Consider the following 27,125-nt stretch of genomic DNA (forward strand, 5'->3'; position numbering starts at 1 on the left):
TTGACACACACACACAATGCTGATTAACTACATAATCTTTACAATTCATAGAATTAAAAAAATAAACTAGAGGTTCTGTGAGCAAGCTTACAATTGATCCCCCCCCCCCCCCCCCCCCCCCGCTAAGATATAAATCATAATGCGTGAATTTACCAACTATAGAATTTTGCACTTTTTCTACCCTTGACCTTGCCCAAATGACCTTGGGTCAAGGTCATGACACACCATTAGGTCATAAGCAAAAAAGTAAGAACTTTCAATAATTCTCCATAAAAAAGATATTGACCGGACACGAATTTTGTATTTTTTTGCCAGTGACCTTGCCCAAATGACATTGGGTCAAGGTCATGACATACCCTTAGGTCATAAGCAACCTGTGTGTGAAGTAAGAACTTCCAATGTTTTTCCATAAAAAGATATGGACCGGACACGATTGCACAGACAGACGGACGGACAAGGTGATTCCTATATACCCCCCCCCCCCCAACTTCGTTTGCGGGGGGTATAATAACACGTAAAGTACTACATAGTGTCAAGTCGGAGTTGTAATAAGTTTGCCTAAATACCACATGCGCAGCTGCTCCACTCCGTTCTATTACTAGAGATTTCAAAATTAGGTTATGTGGTTTAGAGCGCAATTCGGAAAAATTCTTTTCTCGGGCTGCCGAAATATAACTTTGCTCTCCGTAGAACTGTAGTTCAAGTGGGTGTCTAATGTCGTTGTGACTTTATCTCGGAGTTTGCGTCACCGAATAAGGTGTGCCGTCCGACAAAAATTGTGGAGTCTCATTTTCGATGGTTTCGTCAATCTCGGTTAGGTTCAATTTTCTACAAACAGAAATTATTCTCGGTATGTTTTTATTAAATAGATTCATGTATCATGTCAGTGCTGATCTTTTCGTGATCGGCTTCGGCCGATCACTGTTGTGTCCATATGAGGCATCCGGCAAATGCTTCCACGTGCACACACATTCCGCTTGCCTAAATAGTTCTTATAAAAACTTGAAGTTTGCTTTAGTATTTATATAACATTTTACTCAGTTTTATTTCAATTCATTCCATACATAAAATACAGTTCGACCTGTTGATTCAAGAATGCACATTTTGTCTCATGCGTAAGAATTTCGAATTGACCTCAATGAACTGACCTCAATCATAAGAAGATGCTCCATGAATTGACCTCGATCTATTGATGTTGCATAATAGTAGCTAGGAAGACGGCTTGATTTATAAACAAGGTTACGTTATAATGCAACCTCAATAGCAAGTTATGATGGCATTCAATGCTTTTTAGTCGCATTAAATTATTTTAATACAACTCTTTCTTTGTATACGTGTTAATGCTCTTTGAAGAGCCTACTCAGTATTCTGAAGAAGAAGAAGAAGAAGATACATTAACATTTAATAAATACGTTAAAAATATAAAACTAGACAAGGAGTTTACGAACGGCTTTCTCCAAATTTATTTCAAAATTAATTTTTTTGTAAAAATACAGTCCTTTTTTAATTATTTTATATCAAACTGATCATAATAATTGCTTCTAGCTAGCAATATATTATTATTTCCGATCATTCCTTTAAAAGGAATACTAGTTATACTATTCTCTCTTTCGACGTAAAATACATTTAGTAAGTATTTCAACATGTAATTCAATCCTTCGGTCAAGTCAGTTTTGCATACGTTTGTAATCAGTCTATATCAAGCATCTGTTGTATCCTGACACATAATTTCAATCATATTAGCAGGAGAGACACATTGAATGAAAGCTTACCCATTCCCCGTTTAAAAGTACACAGTTATCCCCGAAGTGTTCATTAAAATGAGAATACGATACACATTCACATCTGGTACATTGTATACACGTTCCGAAGGAATTCAATCTATTTAGACGCCTTAGAATTTCCAATACATTCAATTAAACAAGTGAAAAGCTGTCAATGTGACAGCAAACCGGGTTTTCTTTTATGTAAACTGTATCCATAATCCATGTCAACACTTATCCAGTGAAATGGAGTACCCTACATGTATATGCAACATTTTGCCAAAAAATGACTAAGTTCAAAAGCTAGTATTTTTTTTATAAATTATCAGAAATCAAAATCCTAGCAATATGCACACCTCTGATATATGTACAATTGATCTGCAAAAAAACAACTTCCTATCTTGAGAACTGTAGGAGGAGTTATCCGTACAATGAGGGTACCATATATGCAATATTTTGCCAAAGAATGACTAAGTTCAAAAGCTGGTATTTTTTCGATAAATTATCAGAAATCAAAATCCTAGCAATATGCACAGCTCTGATATATGTACAGTTGATCTGCAAAAGAACAACTTCCTATCTTGAGAACTGTAGGAGGAGTTATCCGTACAATGAGGGTACCCTATATGCAACATTTTGCCAAAAAATGACTAAGTTCAAAAGCTGGTATTTTTTCGATAAATTATCGGAAATCAAAATTCTAGCAATATGCACACCTCTGATATATGTACAATTGATCTGCAAAAGAACAACTTCTTATCTTGAGAACTGTAGGAGGAGTTATCCGTACAATGAGGGTTCCCTATATGCAATATTTTGCCAAAAAATGACTAAGTTCAAAAGCTGGTATTTTTTCGATAAATTATCGGAAATCAAAATCCTAGCAATATGCACACCTCTGATATATGTACAATTGATCTGCAAAAGAACAACTTCCTATCTTGAAAACTGTAGGAGGAGTTATCCGTACAATGAGGGTACCCTTTTGGAAGCCGCCCGCCCGCCATTTTCACCATTTTAATAACCGGATTTTTCCGTTGGAAAACCCGGTCAATTAATTATTTACCGTAATTAAGAAAATATGGAATGTGTTAAATCGAAACTCCTTTGAACAAGGTAACAAATTTATATGTGTCTCGCATATATAAATCGTACGTAGAAGAATTGGATTACATAAATATCAACTTGTATGTTAAATAACTTTGTTTAGTATTTTGTTATGTATTATCTTCCTTAAAAAACTGATCTTTAAATCTGCATGCAGTTGTTTTCTTTCGTGGTTTCGGAGCATCTTTTAAGTTCCCTTACACTTCTTTTTAGTTCTTTAAATTCTTGTACTGCAGTATTACATGTACATATGGCAAAAATAAACAGTAACGGTCGTGAAATTTACGACTTTATAGCTGATAACTTTACAGCTTTGAATTACAAATAATGAAAAGAAATATTTTAATCCAAAGAAGACACGGAACAGTTCATAATTTATTAATTAATTGGCATTTTTTGCTTAAGAATGTCTTGGGGGATTAGCGCATCACTCCCCTGGACTACAAGAGTGGTTAGCAGATGCCTCATCCCGTAACTGACCGTGCTTTGAGCAAATATTATTTTCTTAACCAATTTGAAAATTTGATGTTTTGCAGATGTAGATGTAGACAGTTTGTTGGCGGCTGGAATGGCGTCTCACCGACCCCAGAGTACAAGGAGTTGTTGTACATGCCGTCGCACTGCACGTCTATAGACTACGGTGACTCTAGTCCAAATCTTTGTTTCTGGTATTTTGGAGGGACTTACAGGTGGGGGCAGGAGTGTTAGTGAAAAGCAGTATTTTCTTCATCCCATCATTACCAAGGCGTGTTTGGCTCAGCCCGACCTGAAGGGATTAATTTAGAGAAGCTGGTTTAGAGGTGCACTAGTCTCTACTTCTGTAAGGAAGTTGTGTCTCTTAGACGTGAATGGACACACGCCGCACTTGATCCCCATCCTTGTGGCAAGCCCTCGCCTTTCCTCGGTGGCTAGGTTCTAAGTCAGGAATCCATTGCAGCCTGTATTCTGCTCTTGATGGCTCCGAAAGGCTTGGTTTCACAATGCACCGGTCTTCCCCAAGTGCAGTAATCTAGAAGAATCTGCTTTGCAATATTTATACCCCCGCAAACGAAGTTTAGGGGGGTATATTGGTTTCACCTTGTCCGTCTGTCTGTAGACGCAACTTTGTCCCCCCTATAGAATTTTTTATTACTGCATGGAACAGTTTGAAAATTTGTACATATGTTGAACACCATCTGAAGATGTGCACCTGCAATTTTTTTTTAAGATCAGACAAGATTTAATGATTTTATGACAATTTTCATTTTCCTTATTCTATATATTGTACACTAATGTTGAAAAGTAAGGGAGGTAATCCTTACAGATTTTATTAATTAATTAATAGTATTAAAACACTCTAAAATATATTTATATAAAAACATCCAGATTGAGGTTTTTTGTCTTTATGTCTTAATTAATAAAAAAAAAATTTTTATAACTAGTATATCAACTGACATTGCAAAGTTTTTGTTTGTCAATGATAAATTCTTGGGAGCTAATGAGTACATCAAAGACAAGTGTGGCTGAATTCATTTGTCCCAAGGGAGCCATTATCTGAGCCATGGTTCAGATGGAGCATGTGTTTAGGGGAAATTGATAATCTGTAAAATGGGTGATGGTTTTGGGACTTTTTAAAAACTGTTTTATGTAAACCAAAAGTTTCTATTATTATAAGGAAATAAATATCATTATTTATAAAGAAGTTAAACTATTTTAAGAAGTTGTTTAAATTTATTAGTCAAGTAAATTGATGAAGTGACCCTACTGAGCATTAATTTAAATGAAATTCAAAATTACAGATATGATTGAGGTGTTTTGGCAATTTTAAAATTGTTTGTAATATTATTTTTTTTTTCTACATATTTGTACAAAATATGGTAATTATGGTAATGTTTTGGGAGTGTATTAAATTTAACAAGCTCATCAAAGAAAATCATAGTCCTATGGGATCAATTTTCTGATATGGAGTTCCATTGTGCCATAAGAGAAAGTGAGGAAAATTTGAAACAACTAATTGCATCTGTCAAGACTGTTATTAGAAAGATATTGAAAGTGTTATCAACAGAAGAGCCTTGCTTGGCTACTGGTATTTCCATTTACTGCAAAGGGAGGGGTTATTGTCATTTTGTTGGTATTTCTTTAAATCAATTAAAATTTACAAAAAAAAATATCATCAGATACATAAATTTGTAAATGTATTACTGTTATAGATATGTATTTACCGTGAAATTCTGACAATTTTGATTTTAATTTTTCTTTGTTTACTAATTTTTTTTTTTTTTTTTACAATTCTAGAAAATTTCTTTTGTATGTGTTCCAAACCTTTATTATTCAATTCAATTATTTGTCCCATTTGAAATTAGCCTAGCGGGGGTATTAGTCCCATTAGGACAGTTCTAGTTGTAACTGATGTCTACATAGTGTGTAACTTTATGTGTTGTAAAGATGGTGAAAATTTTTTTTAGAGTAACCCCCCTAAATTAGATTTAAATTTTGTAAATTCTTGAAAAAAATATTATTTTACATAAACTGCTTTGAAACAATTTTTTCTGATACATATGAGGTGAATGATTTTTAAATAATGTTTAATCACTCCAGATTACATGTAGTGACCGGTAGCCACTTGTAAAAAAAAAATTGGACATGATTTATGTAGCAAAAGATGGGGCTCAGAGATAAGGGATGATTTGTTCATCAGCTTTCCAAATAGTAAATAATTCATAAAAATACAAATTTTTAGTACAAACCAACACATTCATTTAAATGCATAATGTATTTTTTATATCTATATACCAATATTTATAATAATAGTATAATGATCAGAACTAATCTATATTATATTAATTTATCATAGGTACTAGAACACATGTTATATGTGTTGGCTTTATATATTTAAATCTGTGGCCATTGGCTTCTATTTATAGCGGATAACCTGTAGAACAGGTATTCAAGCACGATTTTCACTCATTCGGAGCCTTTTCTTTGACACATTTACACAATCCCCACCCACCAAATTTTGAAGTGTGTTTGAAAGTTTGAAGAATCTTTATATGTATTTGTACGTGTAAATAAATGCAGCAAATAAGCGCTTCCTTCACTAATCATGTGTTTTGTTATTATTGTAAATAATTTATGTTCGGTTGAGTGGAACGAAGAAGAACATAAGTGTACTACCTTGGTTACGAATTGTGCAAAATTTATTTTAAAACATTTTTTATTACCAGCTGTTAATTACCTTTTGAAGGTTGGTATAGAATTTTCAATTCTAAAACGTTACATAATTATGGAAATTTTTGGCATAGATTTAAATTTTTATAAATAATTTTCTTTAGAATGAACTTAAAATTTTTGGTTATTTTTTTCTGAATGAACTGATTACCCTTGATTTGGTCATTTTTTTGTAAAAAAATCAATAATCATGCAGCGTTTTAAAAACAGAACTACAAAGAAATGACAAATTTCAATATAGTAAAGGGGGGGGGGGGTGATCTGATATATCATGGAAGAGTTTACTTGAGAAGCAGATTTGATTGGATAAAAGAAGGAAAGAGTGTGAAGTTAAAAACCGTCGTAAGCAAAGACAAAGATGCATTTTAGGTGAGTTCATTGTCACGACAGCCGTCGTTTGTCCAATTAGTCAAACAATAAAAAACACCAATAAGTAGTTACAATCTTTATTTAGATACATTAAATCAATAAAAATCGTGCCTCCGCTAAATCTTGACATGGTTTGTCAAGTTTGGGGTTTGCAGCGTAAGGCTTGATTCGTTGTTTTGATTTAGATTTTTTTTCCGTCTATTAAAACGCCTTGCCATTTTAATAGAGGAGTTCACTGACGAGTTCGTAATAATATTAAAGCTGTAGCATAAGTTCCGTCTATCACACGTTTTAACGTTGTAATAGAGGACTGTCAGTGATTAAGTGAAACAACCCGTCTAAGTATCAGAGTGTTATAAGATAGAGGGTTTTGAAAGTTTTACTAATACACGAATCTACACAAATTTTATATTATAAAATGGAGTGTCACGTGATCAATGACACTCCTTCCAAGTGTGACATTAAATGAATTATTCAGCAAAAAAAGGATATACAAGAAAAGTTACGTTGCAATATATTTAATAAAATAAACTATACAGAACAATTCTCAATCTCATTTATGCACTGTAAATATCCAATAGTTAATACGGTTTGTTGCGCTGTGTCTGGTAACGATGGCCTTTGTAATTCACCGAGTAATGGCGGCACTGATAGTTTTGTCTGCGGTCATGTCCGGGTTTTCCTTGGGATGACCGGTAACTGTCCTGTTTCCGTGGTTTGTCAGTTGTAGTTGGAATGGAGTGTAATCTGTCCCGAAAGTTCTGCAAATCTTTCAGATGCTTAGTGTTTGTATTCAAAATAATCTCGTCAAAGTTTTTTTGTTCACAGTTGAAGTTAAAGGACGTATTCCTAATCCGTTTTAGAGCTGATACTCTTAGATTGTGAATAACTCCCTCATTCTCTCTAATTTCGTTATCAATGAATTTCACTACTGCCTGGGCAGTTTTCATTGTTTTATTTTCAGCTATTTGTTTGAAGAGGACTTCAAACTTTTCATTGTCTTCTTTTCCAAGGTTTAATGTACATGTTAACCTTGCCAACAACCATGAGGGGTATCGTCCTGTGCGTAAACAATGGTTTATGCTTTCTTTTCGTTTTGAGAGAATTAAACGCTTCTTCAACGCTTCCTGGATTTCGTTAAACTCCTGTGGAGGTGGAAGATTGCAATGCGAATTAACGCTTGTATCCTCCGGCAAACTATCGTAAACAATGAAATTCTGATAAAATATCTCAGCTGTAGTTTTAGCTGTCATATTTTTTGTAGGTATTGCCATTGAAAACCTAGAAAAATGATCAGTTATGACCAATACATATTCGTAACCACCCTTTGAGCGTTCAAGAGTTGAAAAATCAAGACATACATGTTCTAATGGTTGCGACGTATTGATATTAACAAGAGGAGCTTTCATATTGTTTGGAGTTTTCCTCCTGATACATCTACCACAATGACAAATATGGTTTTCAATGTCACGGTTCATTCCATACCAATAAAGTCTATCTTTGGCAAGTGAAAGAGTTCTATCTCTACCTTGATGACCCATTTTATCATGAATATGATGTAAGACTAGACCTATGAAAGATGATGGTAAAACAAGTTGATGTACAATATCTGTTTCTGTTCCTATGTCTCTCAATAATTTGTCATCAATAATTCTGAGTTTGTCAAAACACTGAAACAATGCTCTACTGTAAGGAGTTGGTGGTATTTCATTCTTGGTGGTATTTCATCCTTATGTGGTTTGTATTTGTTATAAACTTGATCAAACCAATATGATGTCTGGATCTTTAATTTGTTTTTGAATTACATCAATACTTTGAAAGCTTTCATTATGTAATGCACTGATGTTCATTTTGATAGCATCTTCAGTGACAGGTAAAGTTCCAATAAATGGACATATGTTTGATGCATTACATATTGCAGTGACAGAATTTCCCCAGTCTGTGTAATTTCACTAATCTTGATACATAGTTGCAAATTCTTCTCCTTTGATGATACAGTAGTCACATCTTGTTTCGGTAGTATAGATATACCTGGTAAACGAGACAGTGCATCTGCATCTATCTGCATTTGTTTTACCTGGTTTATACCTAAGATCAAAATTGTAAGCTGACAAAGCTGCAAGCCATCTATGGCCAGTTGCATCTAATTGTGCAGTTGTAAGTACATAAGTGGATTATTATCCGTATATACTGTAAACTTGTGGCCATATAAATATTCTTTGAATTTCTCCTTGACAGACCACTGCAGTGCAAGAAACTCTAATTTATGAGCCGGATAATTTCTCTCAGCCTTGCTTAGACTTCTACTGGCGTATGCTATGACATGTTTCAGTCCATCCTCCTTTCCCTGATATAAGACAGCACCTAAGCCATGTAACGAGGCATCAGTGTGTAATTCAGATGATTTTGAATAATCAGGATAGGCTAATATTGGATAAGAAGACAACTGTTGTTTCAGAAATTTAAAGAACTTTCTTGCTCTTTTCTCCATTTAAAATCTGCCTGTGGATGATTAATAGGTGTTTTCCCTCTACTTCGGCTTTTCTTTTGTGTTGTAGGCATAAGATCTATTAAAGCAATATGAGCTGTATTTCTTAGAATTTTATTTTGCTGCAAAAACCTGCTAGTATGCTAAGCCTGTATGTAACTTAAATTTTTATGATAAATAAGATTTGAAAAAATCATTTATTTTTGTCTGAAGAAAGATGTCTCTTATAAAGAATATATAGCAGTTTAATTTTTGTACAGGACGACAATGATTCAATTTTGCTTCAATTAAGGCTTCTTAACCAGCTGTTAACGGCTTTTCCCACAAAAATAAGGTAACAGAAATTAATGAACCAAGATATTTTTGGTCATTTAAGTAGAAAATAACATTTTTGTGAGAAAAAAATTTCAGCATGAAAATTGCAGCTCATATTGCTTTAAAGGTCTGGCTATTTTTGAAAAATTCTTGATAAATTTCCTATAATAGCCTACAAAACCTAAAAATTGACGGATTTCTTCACGTGATTTAGGTTGAGGCCATCCCAGTACCTTTGATACCTTTTCTTCATCAGATTCAATGCCTTTTTCTGAAACAATATGACCAACATATTTCACACGGGTTTTTAATAAAAAAAACATTTCTTTGGAGAAAGTTTAACTCCAGCTTCCCGCAACTTTTGAAAGACTAAGTACATGTATAATCGGTCTAAATGTTCTTCATAAGTCTTGGAAAATATAATAATGTCAACCAAGTATATAAAACAAACTGTTAGGTGTAATTCTCAAAGACATTGTTCCATGAGCCTCTGATAAGTAGCAGGTGTATTTGCTAAACGGAAAGCCATTCTGTTGTATTCATAGAATCCTAGTGGACCAACAGTAAAAGCAGTACGTTCTTTATGTTTCTCTTCAATTTCAATTTGATGGTATCCTGATTTCATGTATAAAATTGAAAAATACTTATTTCCAAAAAGAGAATCTAAAATCTCATCAATTCTTGGTAAAGAATAACTATCTTTGATGGTTCTTTGATTTAATTCTCTGAAATCTATGCATTGGCGTAATTCACCTGTTTTCTTTTTGACAAGTACAACATTTGAAGCATAAGGAGAATGTGAACGTCGAATTATACCTGCACTTAATAACTGTTCCAAGTGATTTCTCACCTCATGAAACATTGATGGGGGAATTCGATGATACATTTACTTAAATGGAATTTCATTGGATAATTCTATATTATGCTTTACTGACTTGCTTTAGCCAATATCTGTTTCACTTTTTGAAAAGATGTCATTGAAGTTATATATCAACTCAGTCAGTTTTTAGCTCACCTGAGCTGAAAGCTCAAGTGAGCTATTCTGATCACATTTTGTCCGTCGTCCGTCTGTCCGTCCGTCCGTCTGTCCGTCTGTAAACTTTTTACATTTTGAACTTCTTCTCTAAAACTGCTTATCCTTTTTCAACCAAATTTGGCACAAAGCATCCTTATGGGAGGGCGAATATAAATTGCAAAAATAAAAGTCCGATCTGTATTCAAAGCGGAGAAAACCTTGAAACTGTAGAAAAAGGGGGGTGCATTTTTAAAAATCTTCTTCTCAAGAACTACCGAGGCAAATGCAACGTAGTTTAGCATAAATTATCCTTATGGGAAGGAAAATATAAATTGCAAAAATTAAGGAGTAATTCTGTTTCAAATCTGAGTTATTACGAAAATAATAATAAAGGAAAGGCGTGTTTCAATCATTTTAATAACTTCGGGTTCGGCATCCGGAAAATTGGGTAGGCAAGACTTGGCCTGGGCAAAACAAAAGATTGGCAGTTAATAATCTGCCAATCTCATTAAAATTTCAGGATATTTGATGGACTAGTATATTTGTATTCGCTGTAAATATTGCTGCAAAATAATGCGTATTTGGAATTGACAATTGCCGATCTGCCCCGGCTTTTATTTTGCCACGGCCCGGGTTTGCATACCCATTTTACCAAGACTCGTATTCCATACTTCTAAAACGAGGTTCTTTGTTTAAAGCAGCCATGACATTATACGAAAAAGGGTCGATCTGACTATGATGAATTTGCTTGTTGTGCAACAGTTCGCGTATGAAGGGAAATTTTGAAACATGAAAAATATATTGGTGCCGATTTTGTGAAGTAAATTGAGGCTAAATATTTCAATGCGTTGACAGTTTTCACACATGACCTTGGTGTTAGCTTGTTCTGATTTTCGTTTCCTTTTCATTATTTATGCTTTGTAACCTGGAAACTATCGTCTGTATTTCTTGATTTTTACGTATCAAATCAAACAGAGACTTCGGTAAATCAAACAGTTACGTTAACTGTTTACCTGCGCAAATTAAGCAAAATCTGATGTAGGGGTACTGAAATACAATTCATTCTATCGGTAATTCGGCATTATCTTTTGCGTAATGGTAGATTAATGCAATAAGTTTTGCTGAGATGCTCGGCATTTTCTCGAGTTTATTCAGTTTAAATAGAGTTTGATATCGCTGACGGAAATATGTAGGTATATACATGTATATATATGATTCATTTCGAAAAAATAGTGTTCTTTATTTGTTATACATGTAGTGCATGTTTCTTGTGTTTAGTTGTTTACAATTTCTATTTACTAACCATATTTGAGTGTTAAGCTTCGAATTATAAGCAAGATACAGAGATTTGCTCACAATTCTATGTTTGTACACAGATCTTAAAAGCTAAAGATTAAAAAAGTAAAAAATTTGTCAATATTTATTACGAAAATTTTCAAAATCTGTTCTTCCAGAAACCAACTTATTGAATTGTAAACTTAAGCTTTTTAGCTCACCTGAGGGTGGGGCCACAATGGGGGGTCGAAGTTTAACATATGAATATAAAAAGTAAATCTTTAAAAATCTTCTTCTCAGAAACTAATCAGCCAGGAAAGCTGACACTTGTGTGGATGCATCCTCGGGTAGTGTAAATTCAAAGTTGTGAAAATCATGACCCCCGGGGGTAGCTTGGGGCCACAATGGGGGGTCGAAGTTTAACATAGGAATATATATACAGTAAATCTTTAAAAATCTTCTCAGAAACTAATCCGCCGGCAAATCTGGAACTCGTGTGGAAGCATCCTCAGGTAGTGTAGATTCAAAGTTGTGAAAATAATAACCCCTGGGGTAGGTTGGGGCCACAATGGGGGTCGAAGTTTAACATAGGAATATATACAGTAAATTTTTAAAAATCTTCTTCTCAGAAACTAATTAGCCAGGAAAGCTGAAATTTGTGTGGAAGCATCCTCAGGTAGTGTAGATTCAAATTTGTGAACATCATGACCCCTGGGGGTAGGTTTGGGCCACAATTGGAAGTCGATGTTTTACATAGGAATAAACAGAGTAAATCTTTAAAAATCTTCTTCTCAGAAACTAATCCGCCGGCAAAGCTGGAACTTGTGTGGAAGCATCCTCAGGTAGTGTAGATTCAAAGTTGTGAAAATAATAACCCCTCGGGGTAGGGTGGGGCCACAATGGGGGGTCAAAGTTTAACAAAGGAATATATAGGGTAAATCTTTAAAAATCTTCTCAGAAACTAATCAGCTAGATGATTCTTTATAATTGTTAAGACTTTGGCCCAAGGACAATTCTTTGGCCTCACGAGAAGGTTCAGAGTTTGATGTACGTTTATATCCCGTATATAAACTATTGTTAGGGATCTTTTTGAGAACTGCAATACTCAACATATGATATGACTATAAAATCATCCTGTTAGAAAAGGGACTAATGATTATAAACATAAGAATATCCAGGGGAAAATGGATTTTATTTATACAGGATCTACATGTATTATTGTACATTGTCCAGATAGTTTGTATTATGACTCCATTGAGCTGATTTTATTATACCTATTGTTCCTCAGGTGAGCGATGTGGCCCATGGGCCTCTTGTTGTAAATTGTCTCTTGAAAGTTCATCTTATGGAATGTTAATTCCATGATATCAACCTCTTTGGACACACAATCATCTTTAAGAGATGTAAAATTCTCAACACTGACTGGTTGAACTTCACAGAGTAAAGCACGTGGAGTCAAAGTAACAGTTCTTGTAGTAAAATTACTAATATGTACAGGTACTACTCCATTCTGTCTATGGTGATATGATATATGTACAGGAGACACATATAAGTCTTAAGGTATCTTTGATTTAGATGCTGTCTGTAACAACGCACAAACTGGTTGATATGGAAGTTCTTTATGTAGATACCCTTTGACTACAACATCTGTATTTAGGGGAATAGTAACTCAGCTAGTCTAACTAAAGCTAAAGCATTCTTGTGTCTTTGTAATTCTTTGTCTCCTAAAGAAACACATCTAAATGCAAGGTGCCATGGAGCAAAAAAATGTGCTTCTTGTAAGTACCTAAGACCATGCGATTCCTTAACTAGATTCATTAGAACAGAGATAATGTTACTACCGATTAAAACGGGAACACATTTGTTATATGATGTGTTTGGTACAATAAGGAATAAACCATCTACAAAAACTTGATTGTTGTCGATACCTTTAGCTTTCAGAGAACACTGAATATAACCCAAGGAAGGTAATGATTGACCATCTGCACACTCTACATGAAAAATATTTGACAAAGATTGCAGTGGTATATTATACAAATTTTTTGCATAAAAACTCTGACAAATTGTTGAAATTAAAGATCCAGTATCAACACGTGCTGTTGTTTGATAATTATCAATAGTAACAGAGACCTCATTTGTTGAACCAACTAAAGTACATTTATTGATGTTTTCTAGACAAGATTTTGATTTTGAAGTTTCCTGGTTGCAAAATGACTTTAAATGATCTGTTCCAACTCTACAGTATAAATCTGAATGTCCAGTTTGCCTACAATTTGCACACTTTTCTCTTGCTGGATCATTTGCTATGCTTTTAAAATGATTTTCAATATTGATGGAGCTTGGTTCTACTCTTGTGTTTGCTATCTGCTCCTCAGTGCAGACATAATCTAGTTTTTTTCTTTTTGAACTGTATGCTCCTCGGTTGGAATATCCTCTATTGGAATATCCTCTGCTACGGTATCCTCTGCTGTATTGACCTGGAGTCTCATATGATCTGTTACTGTTCATGGAATCTGTACAACTCGACCATTGTTGATATCCTTGCGGAGTTTACTGTCTACCATATTGTTGTGGTTGATAGGAAGTTGATCGTTGCTTCTGGCTGTTGTACCTTCCTTAATTACCTCTTCCTCGCCAAAATGGACGTTGACCTCTTCCTCCTCTGTTGGGTTGCTCTCCTCTCTCTTCGCGGGGGTGTTAAGGAAGCATATGGGTAATTTAGCTTCTTATTTTGACTGTTATATTCAAAATCGTGAAATCAAATAATTATTTTGAATAAGATCGAAAACTTAGTATTATCCTTTAAAATAGATGTCAGTGTAATAAAATCGGGTAGTACATAACTGTCACATTGGTGCATTATCACGTGACAACTATAATTAGCTTACGTATATTCCTTAACATAAAATGAGATAGAACAACACTACCCCGCGGTTTCAAAAATAAAATAAACATACCAAGTGAAAGCAAAACATCTCCGTTTAATCAAAACCGCTGCTAGAATCCTATGTTTTTCCTTATTAAAAAGTTATTTATCCGGTTCTCGTAAAACCTTCCCAACTTTTATATAGTTTGCACGGAAAACGGCAAATTGCATCAAAACAACACACAACATGGTATTCTAGCAGCACTTTTCAATTTAAGCATTGATCAAACTAACGATACGTATAAAATTTCAAGTTCAATATATACGGGGTAGTGTTGTTCTAGTCGGATTTTTATATCGTAAACAACGACAGAGGAAAGCCTGGCCGAGAAATAAAAGCAAATTTACATACCTTTTAGCGAATGATTGATAAAACTAACATCTCCCCCAGTGTTCTTATGTTCAATTCTCAATAAATCACACCACAATACTTTATTAGAGTTCTTAGATTAGTTATATTTTGAATATGTTTACAATGCTTTCCGATCAAATTCACACGACATTCAACTTTTAGTCATGACGTCATCAATGTGTAAATCTACGTAATACAAGCTAATTTCTGGAAAAAAATTGTCTTCAGTATTTTTTATTTGTTTTTGATCTACGTTTAGTTGCTTAGATATTTGAATATGTACATAATAATTAAGATTTGTGATTGCACGGAATTACATGTAACTCAGATTCCATATGCTTCCTTAACACCCCCGCGTTGTTTGATTTCTGATAAGGTGTTCTCAAAAGTAGTCATCTTTGCATCCATTTTTTCAATTTTCTTTAAGATATTCTCTAAGGTAGTATCAGTGGAACTTGTAATTGGATTATGAGGAACAGAGGTCCTAGAACTTGCTTTGGAATTTGAAATCTCTACTTCAATAGCTCTGATTTCTTTTCTTTAAGAATCAAAGTCCTTGGTAGTTTCATATTTATACCTACTGGCATTTTTAAGTTCCAAATCTCTGAGACCTGACCAAAATTTGGTTCGAAGCAGGTCATTTCTTGCCGTCTGGCTTATGTGACCTTTTTCTACAGCAGATTGTAATATTGTTTCTAACTTCATTCCATATGACTGCTTCACTGTCATAAACATTACCAAAAACACCTTCCAATTTATAAATAATCACTTCAGGAGTTGCTTCCTCAGACAATGATAGTAATAAGGATCTAGCTTTTCCTTTGAGAGAATTCCATATTGATTGTAACGATATTGGAGTGGAGTAATTTTTCTCTCTAAAAATACACTTGACTTCAAATTTCCAAACCTCAAATGATGAATCATTTTTCTCTTCCCCTGAAAATATTTGGATTCTTGGGGAGGATAAGGTAACTGGGTTAGGAGAACTAATTGGAGGAGGCAATATGGGAGAACGGTTTAAAAGAGGGAAAAGAGACTTTGGTGTGGATGTTAAGGTGCGTGGAATACCTTTGGAATCTTTGTCTGTTTTAGACTGTGTTAAATCATGGTATTCTTCCATTGTCAAATTTTATACTTTGTATCTAACCATTGTCTTAACTCATCTTCAGACATCTTTGGTTCTTCTTTGACAGTTTTCTTACCATTCTCTGCACTCTTTGCATGCGTAGTTTAATGTCTGAAATGTATTTACTTTAAATATATAGATACAAGTAGTAAATTAAATGACTCATAGTCTGTACAAAATATAAAACACTAACATGTATTTCTAATCAAGTAAGAGTTTGGCAGATATCTGTCAATTAAAGTGAATGTTAATTAAAAGAATAATAGAATTGAAAAATATATTCACAATCCTTAAATTAATTACAGGATGAAACAATAAATTTAATTCATTCCTCTGGTTCACTTTCCTCACTGTCACTTGAATTGTCGGAGTCATCGACTAATGAAGCGTCACTGATGAACTCACCCCAGTCTCTCACACCCAGTTTACCCTCCTTGTGGTGACGAGCATAGCTAACAAACCACTGAATAGCTGCCACATGGGCACACATTCCTACCACTCGTGCACCAGCTCTACATTTACAGTACCACCCACAGATCTCACCTGCTTCGTATCTTATCCACAATAGGTAGGATTTAGAGGAGACATGGCGGCTCTGCAAACGCACTCATAATAGACATGACTCCTCTTTGTGTACTTGAATGGCGCAGTCACCTTCAATGTGCTCCTGGGCATAACTAGGCGATAACCTTAACTAGTATGTACCACATGTCAGGGATCTGAGTTGCTCCTCATCAAAGCAGGGAAAATCAGTAAGATCCTCAACTTCCTCCCAGAAAACTGTTCGACGATCTAGTTTATTAAGTTCCACATGCTGCTGCAGTGTGTTTACCTGCTTGGAAAGGTAAAACATCGTCGAGCCAAGAGCCAGGTCTTCTTCGGCATAACAAGCAGGAATAGGTTTCAAATACCTAAGACAAAATACATGGATGAACAATTGTAATAATGTAAATAACAATCAAATAAAATATGAATATTTAACCAGTTTTGTATTGTCATAGAAATTAAAGTAATTTTAAATGTATAATCTTACAATTAAAAAGCTTATAACAGTATAGAATATATATGCATATTTTAATTAATATCTTTATATAAATACATGTACTATTATATGTAAGTAGTATATAGTACAGTATACAGTCACTTTGCAGTCATGATGACGTCATAGGGTATTCCAGACTCCACCCATATGTCATAATGTGGGTCACAGTTAAAGGGTGGGTCTACAGTCACTGAGGTCATAGGGTATGCCCATGGGTCATAATAGAGGTCAACCAAACGGGTGTGTAATGTTACACCCAAATGACAGATATCAGCAATGCCCTATCAATAAAATGGGTGTGTAAAGTTACACCCAATGAACATCCTATAAAAACGGGGGATGCTAACATTAGATTTAAAAAAAAAAATGGAAACCCAGGGAAGTCAATACAAATGGAAAGTTTTAGCGTGGAACTCTTTAAGAAGAAACGAGAAGAAATGGACATTGCAAGAGGGTCAATGGTTTGACAAGAAAGAGGACTGCATAGCTGATTTTAAAGACAAAATGAAAAAAGGATATTCCATAGCTGACTGTTGGGGATCTGAAGAATACTTATTAAAAAGACGTGTTATGCCACAAAAATACTTTCCACAGTTTAAAACATACCAGAGATGAAACCTAAAAGTGACTGTCTCAAAAAAAGCGTTAAATTTAATGACAATGTACAAATAATTTTAATACCTTACGAAGAACGAAGAGGAATTTGGATGGAACATGCCATAGATAGAGCTCATTTTAAGAGAAGAATTCAACAAACGGAGAACATTTTATTACCTGTACTTCTTTGGAAATTGAAACAATGTACACTTAACAGTGAGACGAGCATAAAATAGAAAAATCTTGGAAGTCTTGCTAGAAGTCAAGATGGCGTTATGTGGTTTTTCAAAATCCCTCCTACATAAGTAATAATAGACGTTAAAAAGCGAGTATACAGTCAAGAGGTGAAAAATGTTACACCCACAATCAACACATGGTAAACAGTGCATTATACAGTCAGTGTTCTAGAAAGTTAGCATTTTACAGTCAATAGCCACGTGACGTTGACCATTTATAAATGGGTAATTTTAAAGAAAAGTTTTATCATTTCTGAGCACATCTCAGAGAAAGAGGATACAACTATACATTTCCCCCCCGGTGTAAGATCCTTGTTTTAAAAAACAGTGATGGAACAGAAACATCAAAACGTTATAAAGGCAAATTATTCGACACTGGTGAAGAAAATGGTGGCTGTTTCTGTTGCAGGACACCTTTACAATTCAAACATAATTACCGAAGAAATGAGAGAACAGATAGAGGCAGAAAAAACCAATTATGACAAAAGCAGAAAATTGATCAGAATAATTTTAGGCAGAGGTTCAAGAGCATTTATGGGACTGAGAACAGCATTAATGAAAGCTAATCAAGCCGACTTGTCCCGGCTCCTAATGAAAAAAGACGATGACACAAAGACTGAGTACGAAAGGAAGCTGGATATGGCAAGATCATTAGTCATTTGTACGAAAGAAAGAGGGGGTTCCTTAAACGAAGCAAAGAAAACTGATCAACACTCTCATGAGCCAAGATGTAGGATACCTTTGGATGATTTTAACGACGTATTTCTTACCGTAATGCCTTTTAAAGGGGAGATTTACGTTCACATCCGTCATTTCACAGAATCACGTGGTCGTTTTATTGCCACCAAGAAAGGAGTTACCTTTCCATTAGCCCGATGGTTAAAGTTTGAATCTCTTTTACCAGATATTCAAAACTACATCGACAATACTGAAAAAGAAAATGAAGAAGTACAGTGGCATGTTGGTGGAGGTGTGTTCATTTCATTATCACCAGGCTATTCAACAGTAGACATACGACACTTTTGGAAACCAGACAATGTCCAAGAACCTACACCTACACGAAAAGGTGTTACTCTTAACAAAAAGAAATTTTTAAGACTTAAAGATGTCATTGAGGAGTTGCATGAATATGTTCCAGAACTGGAGGACATTGAACATTGCATTCTTAGCGAGTCCCATCAAAATCAGCTTGGAATGTTAAGTTGCCCTGAATGTACACCCTTTGGCTACGATCCACAAGACAGTATTTCATTGGAATACAACGTATATGACTTACAAGACCCGGAAACCATAGAGAGTGATCTTGAATGACAATGAACACTAATCTAAAAATAATTAATGAAACGGATTTGTTATGGAAATCTATTATTTATTGTATATATGTTCATATATGTTCTATGTAAATATTTTTTCTTCTAACAATATATTAAAATAAAATAGTTAAAAATGATACTTTTACTTAGTGTTTTTCATGTTATAAAAGTAACAGTCGAAGAAAAATTATTATTTTGTTAAAGTATGTCAAACCATACGGATTATTTAAGAGAGCTCTACTACACACCTGGTAAACCGGGGGCATATGCCGGGCCTGAAAAATTATATCAAGCTGTTAAACAGGAAGGCAAATACAAGATTGGTAGACAGAGAATAAGACAATTCTTAAATAATGAAGACTCATATAGTCTGTATAAACCAATTCGAAAAACATTTCCGCGTTCAAAGGTGATAGTGAACACCATTGACTCTATGTGGGATGGTGACTTGGCAGACGTTTCAAACATTGCATCCCATAATGATGGTTATAAATTTTTATTAGTACTCATTGACATATTTAGTCGATATCTATTTATAGTTCCCCTAAAAAATAAGCACCATCAGAACATTGTTGATGGTTTAAAATTAGTTTTTCAAAAAAGACGAAAACCAAATACCCTTAGAACTGATAAGGGTAGTGAATTTAAAAATCGTTGGGTAAAGGCATTTCTGAAGAAAGAGGAGATACACGCCATATACACACAAAATGAAACAAAAGCAAATTATGCAGAGAGAGTTATTCGCACCATGAAGAACCTGATGTATCGTTATTTCATGAAGAACCGAACCTATCGTTTTATAAATATTTTACAAGACTTGGTAAAAAGTTACAACAAAAGACCTCACAGATCATTGGGTGGGAATGCTCCAGCTAATGTGAACAAAGAAAATGCCGATGAAATAAGACTAGAGTCTTATCTTTCTGGGAAAACCAAGCTAGATGTTAACCAGTCCAAAACATTAGGCAGATCAAAGGAGAAAAAAAGAGCAAAACCCTTTTTCAAATTTAAAATTGGAGATGATGTCAGATTATCACAACTCAAACACCCTTTTCAAAGAGACTATCAACAGAAATGGACAGAAGAGTTTTTTAAAGTAAATGAAAGATACAAAAGAGGTCAAATACCGGTGTACAAATTAAAAGATTTGGCAGGTGACCCTATAGAAGGTACCTTTTACGAGTCTGAGCTTCAGAAAGTCATAAAGTCAGAAGACGTTTCTTATAGAGTGGAGAAAATACTTAAAAGAAGGCGTCATGGTAAAACCCAAGAAGTGTATGTCAAATGGGAAGGATGGCCAAAAAAATTCAATTCATGGATTCCAGAGAGTTCCCTGGAAAAACAATAAAAGCTGCTATGATTTTACAAGTCCTCTCTATTCAAGATGAGCCTACGAATGGTATTGACGTCTACGGACAGCTCTGAATATTTTGAAAATAAACCCAATTGCTTCCGAGTACACTTAAGTAAACAAATTCAATTTGATGGATATTGGACTGTTGCCCTGACGGAATTTTCTACAGAGAGTTGGACTACGTCCAACAAGACAAAATCAGAGTTATTTGTTTGTTGCGATATCTGCGAGGAAACAATTATTGGTGGAAAAGAGGCACCCCTCCTACGACGCATATCCCTTGGAGAGAAACCTGAAAATATCACTTACACACTTCCTTATTATATTCCAGTTAAAATTGGCCAATTACAGCAGATCGCTGTATATATAACGGACAGAGAGGGAAACTTAGTTTCATTCTTAAATGGACCAGTGACTGTAACACTTCATTTCAAGAAGTTCCCTTTTGTTTTATGATGAATAGTCAGACTTACGTCAGTGATCCCAGAATATGGGAATCATTTTACAAGAATATGGCAGAGAAAAAATTTAATCCTTACAAATACAAACCACAACAAATTGGGAAAGGTGCGAGAAGTTACAAGTCTTATGTCATACCATTGAGACCCCACTCTCAATTAAAATCTGAAGAAGAAGGAACCAACACTCACGTGACTCCAGTAGCTGCAGTGGAAGAAAGAGCGAAAGTGGAACATTCCAAGGATGTCAAAGAGGGTGTTCCATTTGTCAGAGTTCAGGGGGGTATAAAGAGACCACGTTCGCAATCTTTTGCCATTTCGTCAAAGAAATTGAAACGTGCAACACCTAAAACTCAGACAAAGAAGTCATCTAAACCTGCAACAAGAAAAAACTCAACTCAGGCAATCAAAACGAAATCTGTTAAAAAGCAACAACAGCGAGTAGTAAACAAGAAAAAACAGACAAGAAAAAAGAAACAATTTCAAATTGACAGTTACAGAAGTATCTTTAAATTGTAAAAAAAAAAAAATGGCATTTTTAAGCAGTGATAATCAAGACATTGCCCAACCAATGGAACTCTCTCTTTTTGCATCTCCAACAAACCAAGTAGCGGTTGAAAAAGTATATTTTACAGAAGCAAGACCAATTTCTAGCATTGGCGTATCTGACACTCCGATCGAGATTGTAGTCTCGGGTTCTGGTGCAGAATATATTGATTTCAAAAGAAGCAAATTGTACGTTAAGGCCCGTATATTGAAAGCAGATGGATCGACAATGGCTGCAAACGAAAAAACCGGTATCGTTAACTTACCTCTACAAAGTATGTTCTCCCAGATGGACGTCTACTTGAACAACAAGTTAGTCTCTTTTAATACCAATAACTACCCTTGGAAGGCGTACCTCAAAACAATCTTATTCAGCGGAAAAGACGAGCTATATTCACAGAAACAATCTGAGCTATTTTATAAAGATGAGGGAAATATTAACGACGCAAATGCATATAACGGAGGCAATGCAGGACTGGTCATGCGATATGCTTACACACAGCAAAGTAAAGTCTTTGAATTGGAAGGAAACCTAATGGAAGATATCTTTGATACAGATAAATACTTAATAAATGGGGTAGACGTCTACATCAAACTATTTAGATCCAGTGCTCCTTTTGTCATCATATCTGCCAATAGTACTCCGGCATATAAAATAGAATTACTAGACGTCGTGTACAAGGTGGCCAAAGTGCGGGTAGATCCTGGTGTTTTGCTAAACCACAGTAAACAGATTGAAGCCACTCCTGTAAAGTATACCTTAACCAGAAATGAGCTAAAAATGAATACCATACCAAAAGGATCCACAGAGTTTTATTGGGACAATATATTTCCTCAGGCGATACCCGATCGCATCGTGGTAGGTCTGGTGGACCAAAAAGCTGTGAATGGGGATTACACAACTAATCCCTTCAACTTTGAGCATATGGGATTAACAGATGTCGGGATATATATTAACGGGGAAAGCGTACCCGGTAGACCATTAAAGACAGACTTTTCAGCGGGACTTTATTCAGATGCCTTTGTACGTTTATTTGAAGCCTCTGGGAAATGGAACAACGATGCTGGACTGATCATCTCCCGTGATGACTTTGGAAAAGGATATTCACTCTTTGTATTTACAGTAGATCCGTGTGGGTTTGGAGATGAGTATTTAAATCTGATACGTCGGGGCAACACCAGACTGGAGTTGAAATTCAAACAAGCAACAAGCAAAGCCGTCAACGCCATAGTATTTGCAACCTTTTCATCTCTACTAGAGATCGACAAATCACGAGACATCAATTACATTCAGCCATGAATTCATCACAACTGTTAAATATGGTGAAATCAGATCCTTGTTTAAGACAATATGTGAAAGGTGTATTTGCTAGTAATACATTACCTCAAATCATTACACAGTACCCAAGTGCCTTCATTGTTAATACGCAACCTGTACCATTTCCTGGAGAACACTGGCTGGCACTAATCATATACAGTCCAGCCCAAGCAGAGTTTTTTGACAGTCTTGGAAAATCACCAGTTCAATACAATCAAGACATTCAAAACTTTTTAAAGAAGAACAGTGTACAATGTAATTTTAAAGCCATACAACTTCAACCTCGTAATTCCGATTTGTGTGGTCTTTATGTCTTAGTATTTTTAATTGCAAGATTGTGCTTTAAAAAATCATTACATTATGTGTATACTTTATTTTCCAATGACATTCAGTCCAATGATGACTTTGTGAAACGTTTTATGCATGAATATTTAAAATATTTTTAGAAAATAAAATTTAAGAAAAGCATATTCACCGGAGTTTTCTTATTCAATCACTGATAAAATTTAACTGCATATATATATGGGTTACATTGCATTTGACTTTATTTTGAGGAATCTAACGACTGTTATAAACATGGAAAAAGAGAGCAGGAATGATTGGTGGAACACTGATTCCTTACTTCCGTTTTCTGCACCTACCACAGTGCTTATATGTGGTAGTACACAGAGTGGTAAAACACATTTTACTAAAAAACTTTTACAAAATGCCAATGGCTTGTTTTCTATGCCTGTTAATAAAATAATATATGCTTATTCTGAACATCAACCCATGTTTGACGAAATGGAGCAGACTATACCAAACCTTTCATTACATCAGGGGTTACCCTCTAAAGAAGACATAGAGCAGTACACAGAGGGTGTCAATCACACTATAGTTGTATTGGATGATCTCATGTTACAAGTTGCACAATCACAGGATTGTGTGCATTTGTTTACGGTTACATCTCATCATAGAAACGTGACCACCATAATGTTATCCCAGAACCTGTATCCACCGGGAAAGTATGCCAGAACCATATCTCTGAATTGTCTAAATGTCATTTTATTTAAGAATTATCGCGATTCTAGACAGATCATCACTTTTGGATCTCAGATATTACCAGGCCAAAATTCTTTTTTCAAAGCAGCATACGAATCTGCAACTCGGCCCAATTTCGGTTACTTGCATGTTTGTTTGGAACCTACACAGAACAAAGAATATCAATTAAGAACTCATATTCTTCCAGGTGAAGAGATGGTTATTTATCAACCTATATAAAAAGGTGCGGTTTCCATTTTTGTTCTCATTTTCAAACATGAAGCAAAGGGTGAAGAAACACGAATCGTTCTTAAATTTTCTCGTGTATGCAGACAGTACCCAGCAGAAACTAATCATTAAAGCATTGAGTAGTGAACAGTACGATGTGCTTAGTGAAATAGCACTTAACATTTACACCGGAACATATCCTCTGAGTAAAAAGTATATAAATCACCTGAAACCTTACGAGTCATACATTCGATTATTGGGATCAAGAGAAGTCAGCAACAGGGAAAAACGTCGAATATTGCTGAAAAACAATTCTTTAGTATCGCTTCTATTAAAACCTATTGTTCAACATATCAAAGACAAATGGCGAAGGAAATGATACTTGTGCCGAAACTAAAATATGAACGTTTACTTAAACAAGTGGACCCTGTTAAAGAACCGTTGACCCAAGATACGACAACAATCGAACAGACGTTGAAACAATCTCCAGAAAAGCAACAGCAAACTGTCAATGACTTCGAATTCGCAGATACGACTAACTTGTTACAATCTGGTACGGGTTTTGTCAGCAAAAAAAAAAAGGTCGGGAAACCTCCAGGAATATCCGATATTCGACAAAAGGAAAAAACCGTTCACTGGCTTAAATATTGACAATGTAACAACAATAAACAATATTTTTATGTATATCAATTTTTTATTTGTATAAATTATTATTCAATAAAATATGAACATCAAAACTGTTTCTTGATTTTGTTTCTTTATCTTAAAATCCAAATGGCAACGTGTCTAAATTAGGAAGAATTCTCCTTTTAGTGTAAACCATTTTATAGTTTTTACTTTCAACTTTGTTTAACAGTTTGCTTTTTTTGTTGTCCCTCGATATTTTACAAGGATTAATGATTTCGATTTGTCGGTCGTGTGAAGTACAGATAATAGATTTAATAGCATCGAAATTAATCAATTTCGAATTAACCCAGTTAAGTGTAAATCCCCTAACTTTACACTCTTCTTTTCCCGACAGTGTACGGTAGGCATAGTTCTTAGGACCACCCGAAACAAATTCAGTGATGTATCCTTCTTCTGCGGATATCTCGTTAGTTAATTCACCGAGATAATTACCAATAGGAAGATAATTCAAATCGTTCGACTTTTTAGCCTTAAAAATGACACTGTCTGTATCAAAATACAAGACATTTTCGTTCAATTTGTCAAGAACATTGTACAATTTCAGTCGCGCCCACATGGTGGTAAAAGAGGCTAAGAATATGTTTGTTTTGTTGTTGAATGCTGGAAATAAGGGGCTGTTACTCCATTCTAAATTAAGTATGTCTCTCGAAACGATGTGAAAGTTGCGAGGTACTTTTGTTGGATCTGAAAGCATTTGAAAAAATTTTTCTGCTTCTGATTCGTGAATGAAAGTAGACTGTTGCATGTCTAATTTCTGACCAAATTTACCCCAAAAACTATTCAAACAGAGTTTAGCTAAGCATCGCAAACCAGGATTTTTTTTAATTTTATCATACTCTAATTGAACCCCCTCCTTTTCTTTGTACTCATTGATGTATTTTCTTTTCGTCTCTTCCGTGTTGCATTCAGTTGGAAATCCCGAAGCCTCCTGCTTTATTTTTAAAAACATGTTCACGTATTGCGCGAACAATCCACCTTCACACGACTCGACATCGTATTTAGACGACTCGGTAAAATGGTAGACCTCATAAATTTTCAAAATTTTGTATCCTTTGGACGTTGCCATCTGAATTTCAGGGGTACACCATGTACCCGTTATTGCTCTCTCAACTACAGAACATGTACATTCATTCTGATTTTCATTGTCCGCGCATGTTTTACATAGTGGAAACATTAGTTTTCCTCTAGATTTATAAGGAAGTACAGGGTGATACAGTTTTTTAGGAGGTAGAATTTTAATTTTTGCAAGTCCAAAGTATTGTGAAATGTCTTGAAAATTGTCCGTGACGATGCTTGGATGGCCGATGGGGTAACGACAATACTTGTTGGTCCAGGGATAGAGACTGGTAAAGTCGTAGTATTGAATTGTTTCATCTTCTGCAGCCTTGTAATGTAGTTTGATGGCATTGGTCCGACCACCAAAAAAGCTCTCACGCGGGTTGAGTCTCTCTTGTAGATCTAAGGTGGAAACGAATTGTTGTAATGTCACATTTTTGTCTAGTTGATACCTAAACTGATGCTCCCAGATGGAAATCACTTTGTAGCCCATAGATTTCAGTTCTTTTTCACGTTTTTTTGTTGCATCGTACAATTCCTTTATCGTCTGACTGGTGGAAGGATGCTTTATGCTGTTCCTATCGTCGGGGTAACAGAAGGGACAGCCGTGAAACACGCAACCTGTACCGAAAATAAGCAATATTTATCATTAATATTTTTTTTGGTTAAGTCCAGATACGCCAGCTGCTGCCGCCGCCGCCGCCCCCCCCCCCCCTAGTTTAGGGGATAAGGGGGGCAAAATGTTTTTTTTTTAATAAAAATTTTGTGTCAACTCTTACCATAGAATTCGTAAATTGTTCCTTTTCCAGTGGGATTTACAACAAATCCGTCACATCTGTAATTGGTGTCGGGTACACGATATTCACCCCCATTTAGAGCATGAGAAATAATTAATGGGTTTCCTCGCTGACGACTTGTTTCCATTAACCATTCTAACCACTGGATGGAAATCTTGCTGAAGTTATCACGTTTTGTATAACCTTGAGAAGGCACCACTGCTATGGGACTCTTGAAATGTCGTCTCCCTAACTGAACACTTTCGTCATTTACTAAGTCAGTAACTGACATCAAAGAGTCATCAAAATTGACCACCTCTAGTCCCTCCAAATAGTTAACGGCATACCAATGAGATTTTTCATCTCTGGTGATTTCAATTTTGTATTCTCCCTTCAAAAATAAGGATTTGAATATCCCCATGCATACACTTGCAATGGTAATATAGTCAAACGGGTCGATCCCCAATGCAGTTGATTTCTTAACAGTTCCATCTGCTTGGGCAATTGTCTCTTCAATGGACGTCACTTTGATCATCAAATTTCTAAATTCC

At 35.1% G+C, this 27,125-nt stretch overlaps 2 protein-coding genes across 2 annotated transcripts; both read left to right on the forward strand.

Annotated features, from left to right (window-relative positions):
* The first annotated feature begins 18,148 nt into the window (after window positions 1-18,148).
* Window positions 18,149-19,129, forward strand: LOC128173299 (uncharacterized). Its single transcript, XM_052839012.1, has one exon. The coding sequence runs from the start codon at window positions 18,149-18,151 to the stop codon at window positions 19,127-19,129; it is 981 nt and encodes a 326-aa protein (XP_052694972.1).
* Window positions 19,130-21,718: 2,589 nt separating this feature from the next.
* On the forward strand, window positions 21,719-22,789 carry LOC128174605 (uncharacterized protein F54H12.2-like). Its single transcript, XM_052840119.1, has one exon. The coding sequence runs from the start codon at window positions 21,719-21,721 to the stop codon at window positions 22,787-22,789; it is 1,071 nt and encodes a 356-aa protein (XP_052696079.1).
* The last annotated feature ends 4,336 nt before the right edge of the window (window positions 22,790-27,125 follow it).

The sequence above is a fragment of the Crassostrea angulata genome, chromosome 2 (genome assembly GCF_025612915.1).
Source record: "Crassostrea angulata isolate pt1a10 chromosome 2, ASM2561291v2, whole genome shotgun sequence".
Lineage (NCBI taxonomy): Eukaryota > Metazoa > Mollusca > Bivalvia > Ostreida > Ostreidae > Magallana > Magallana angulata.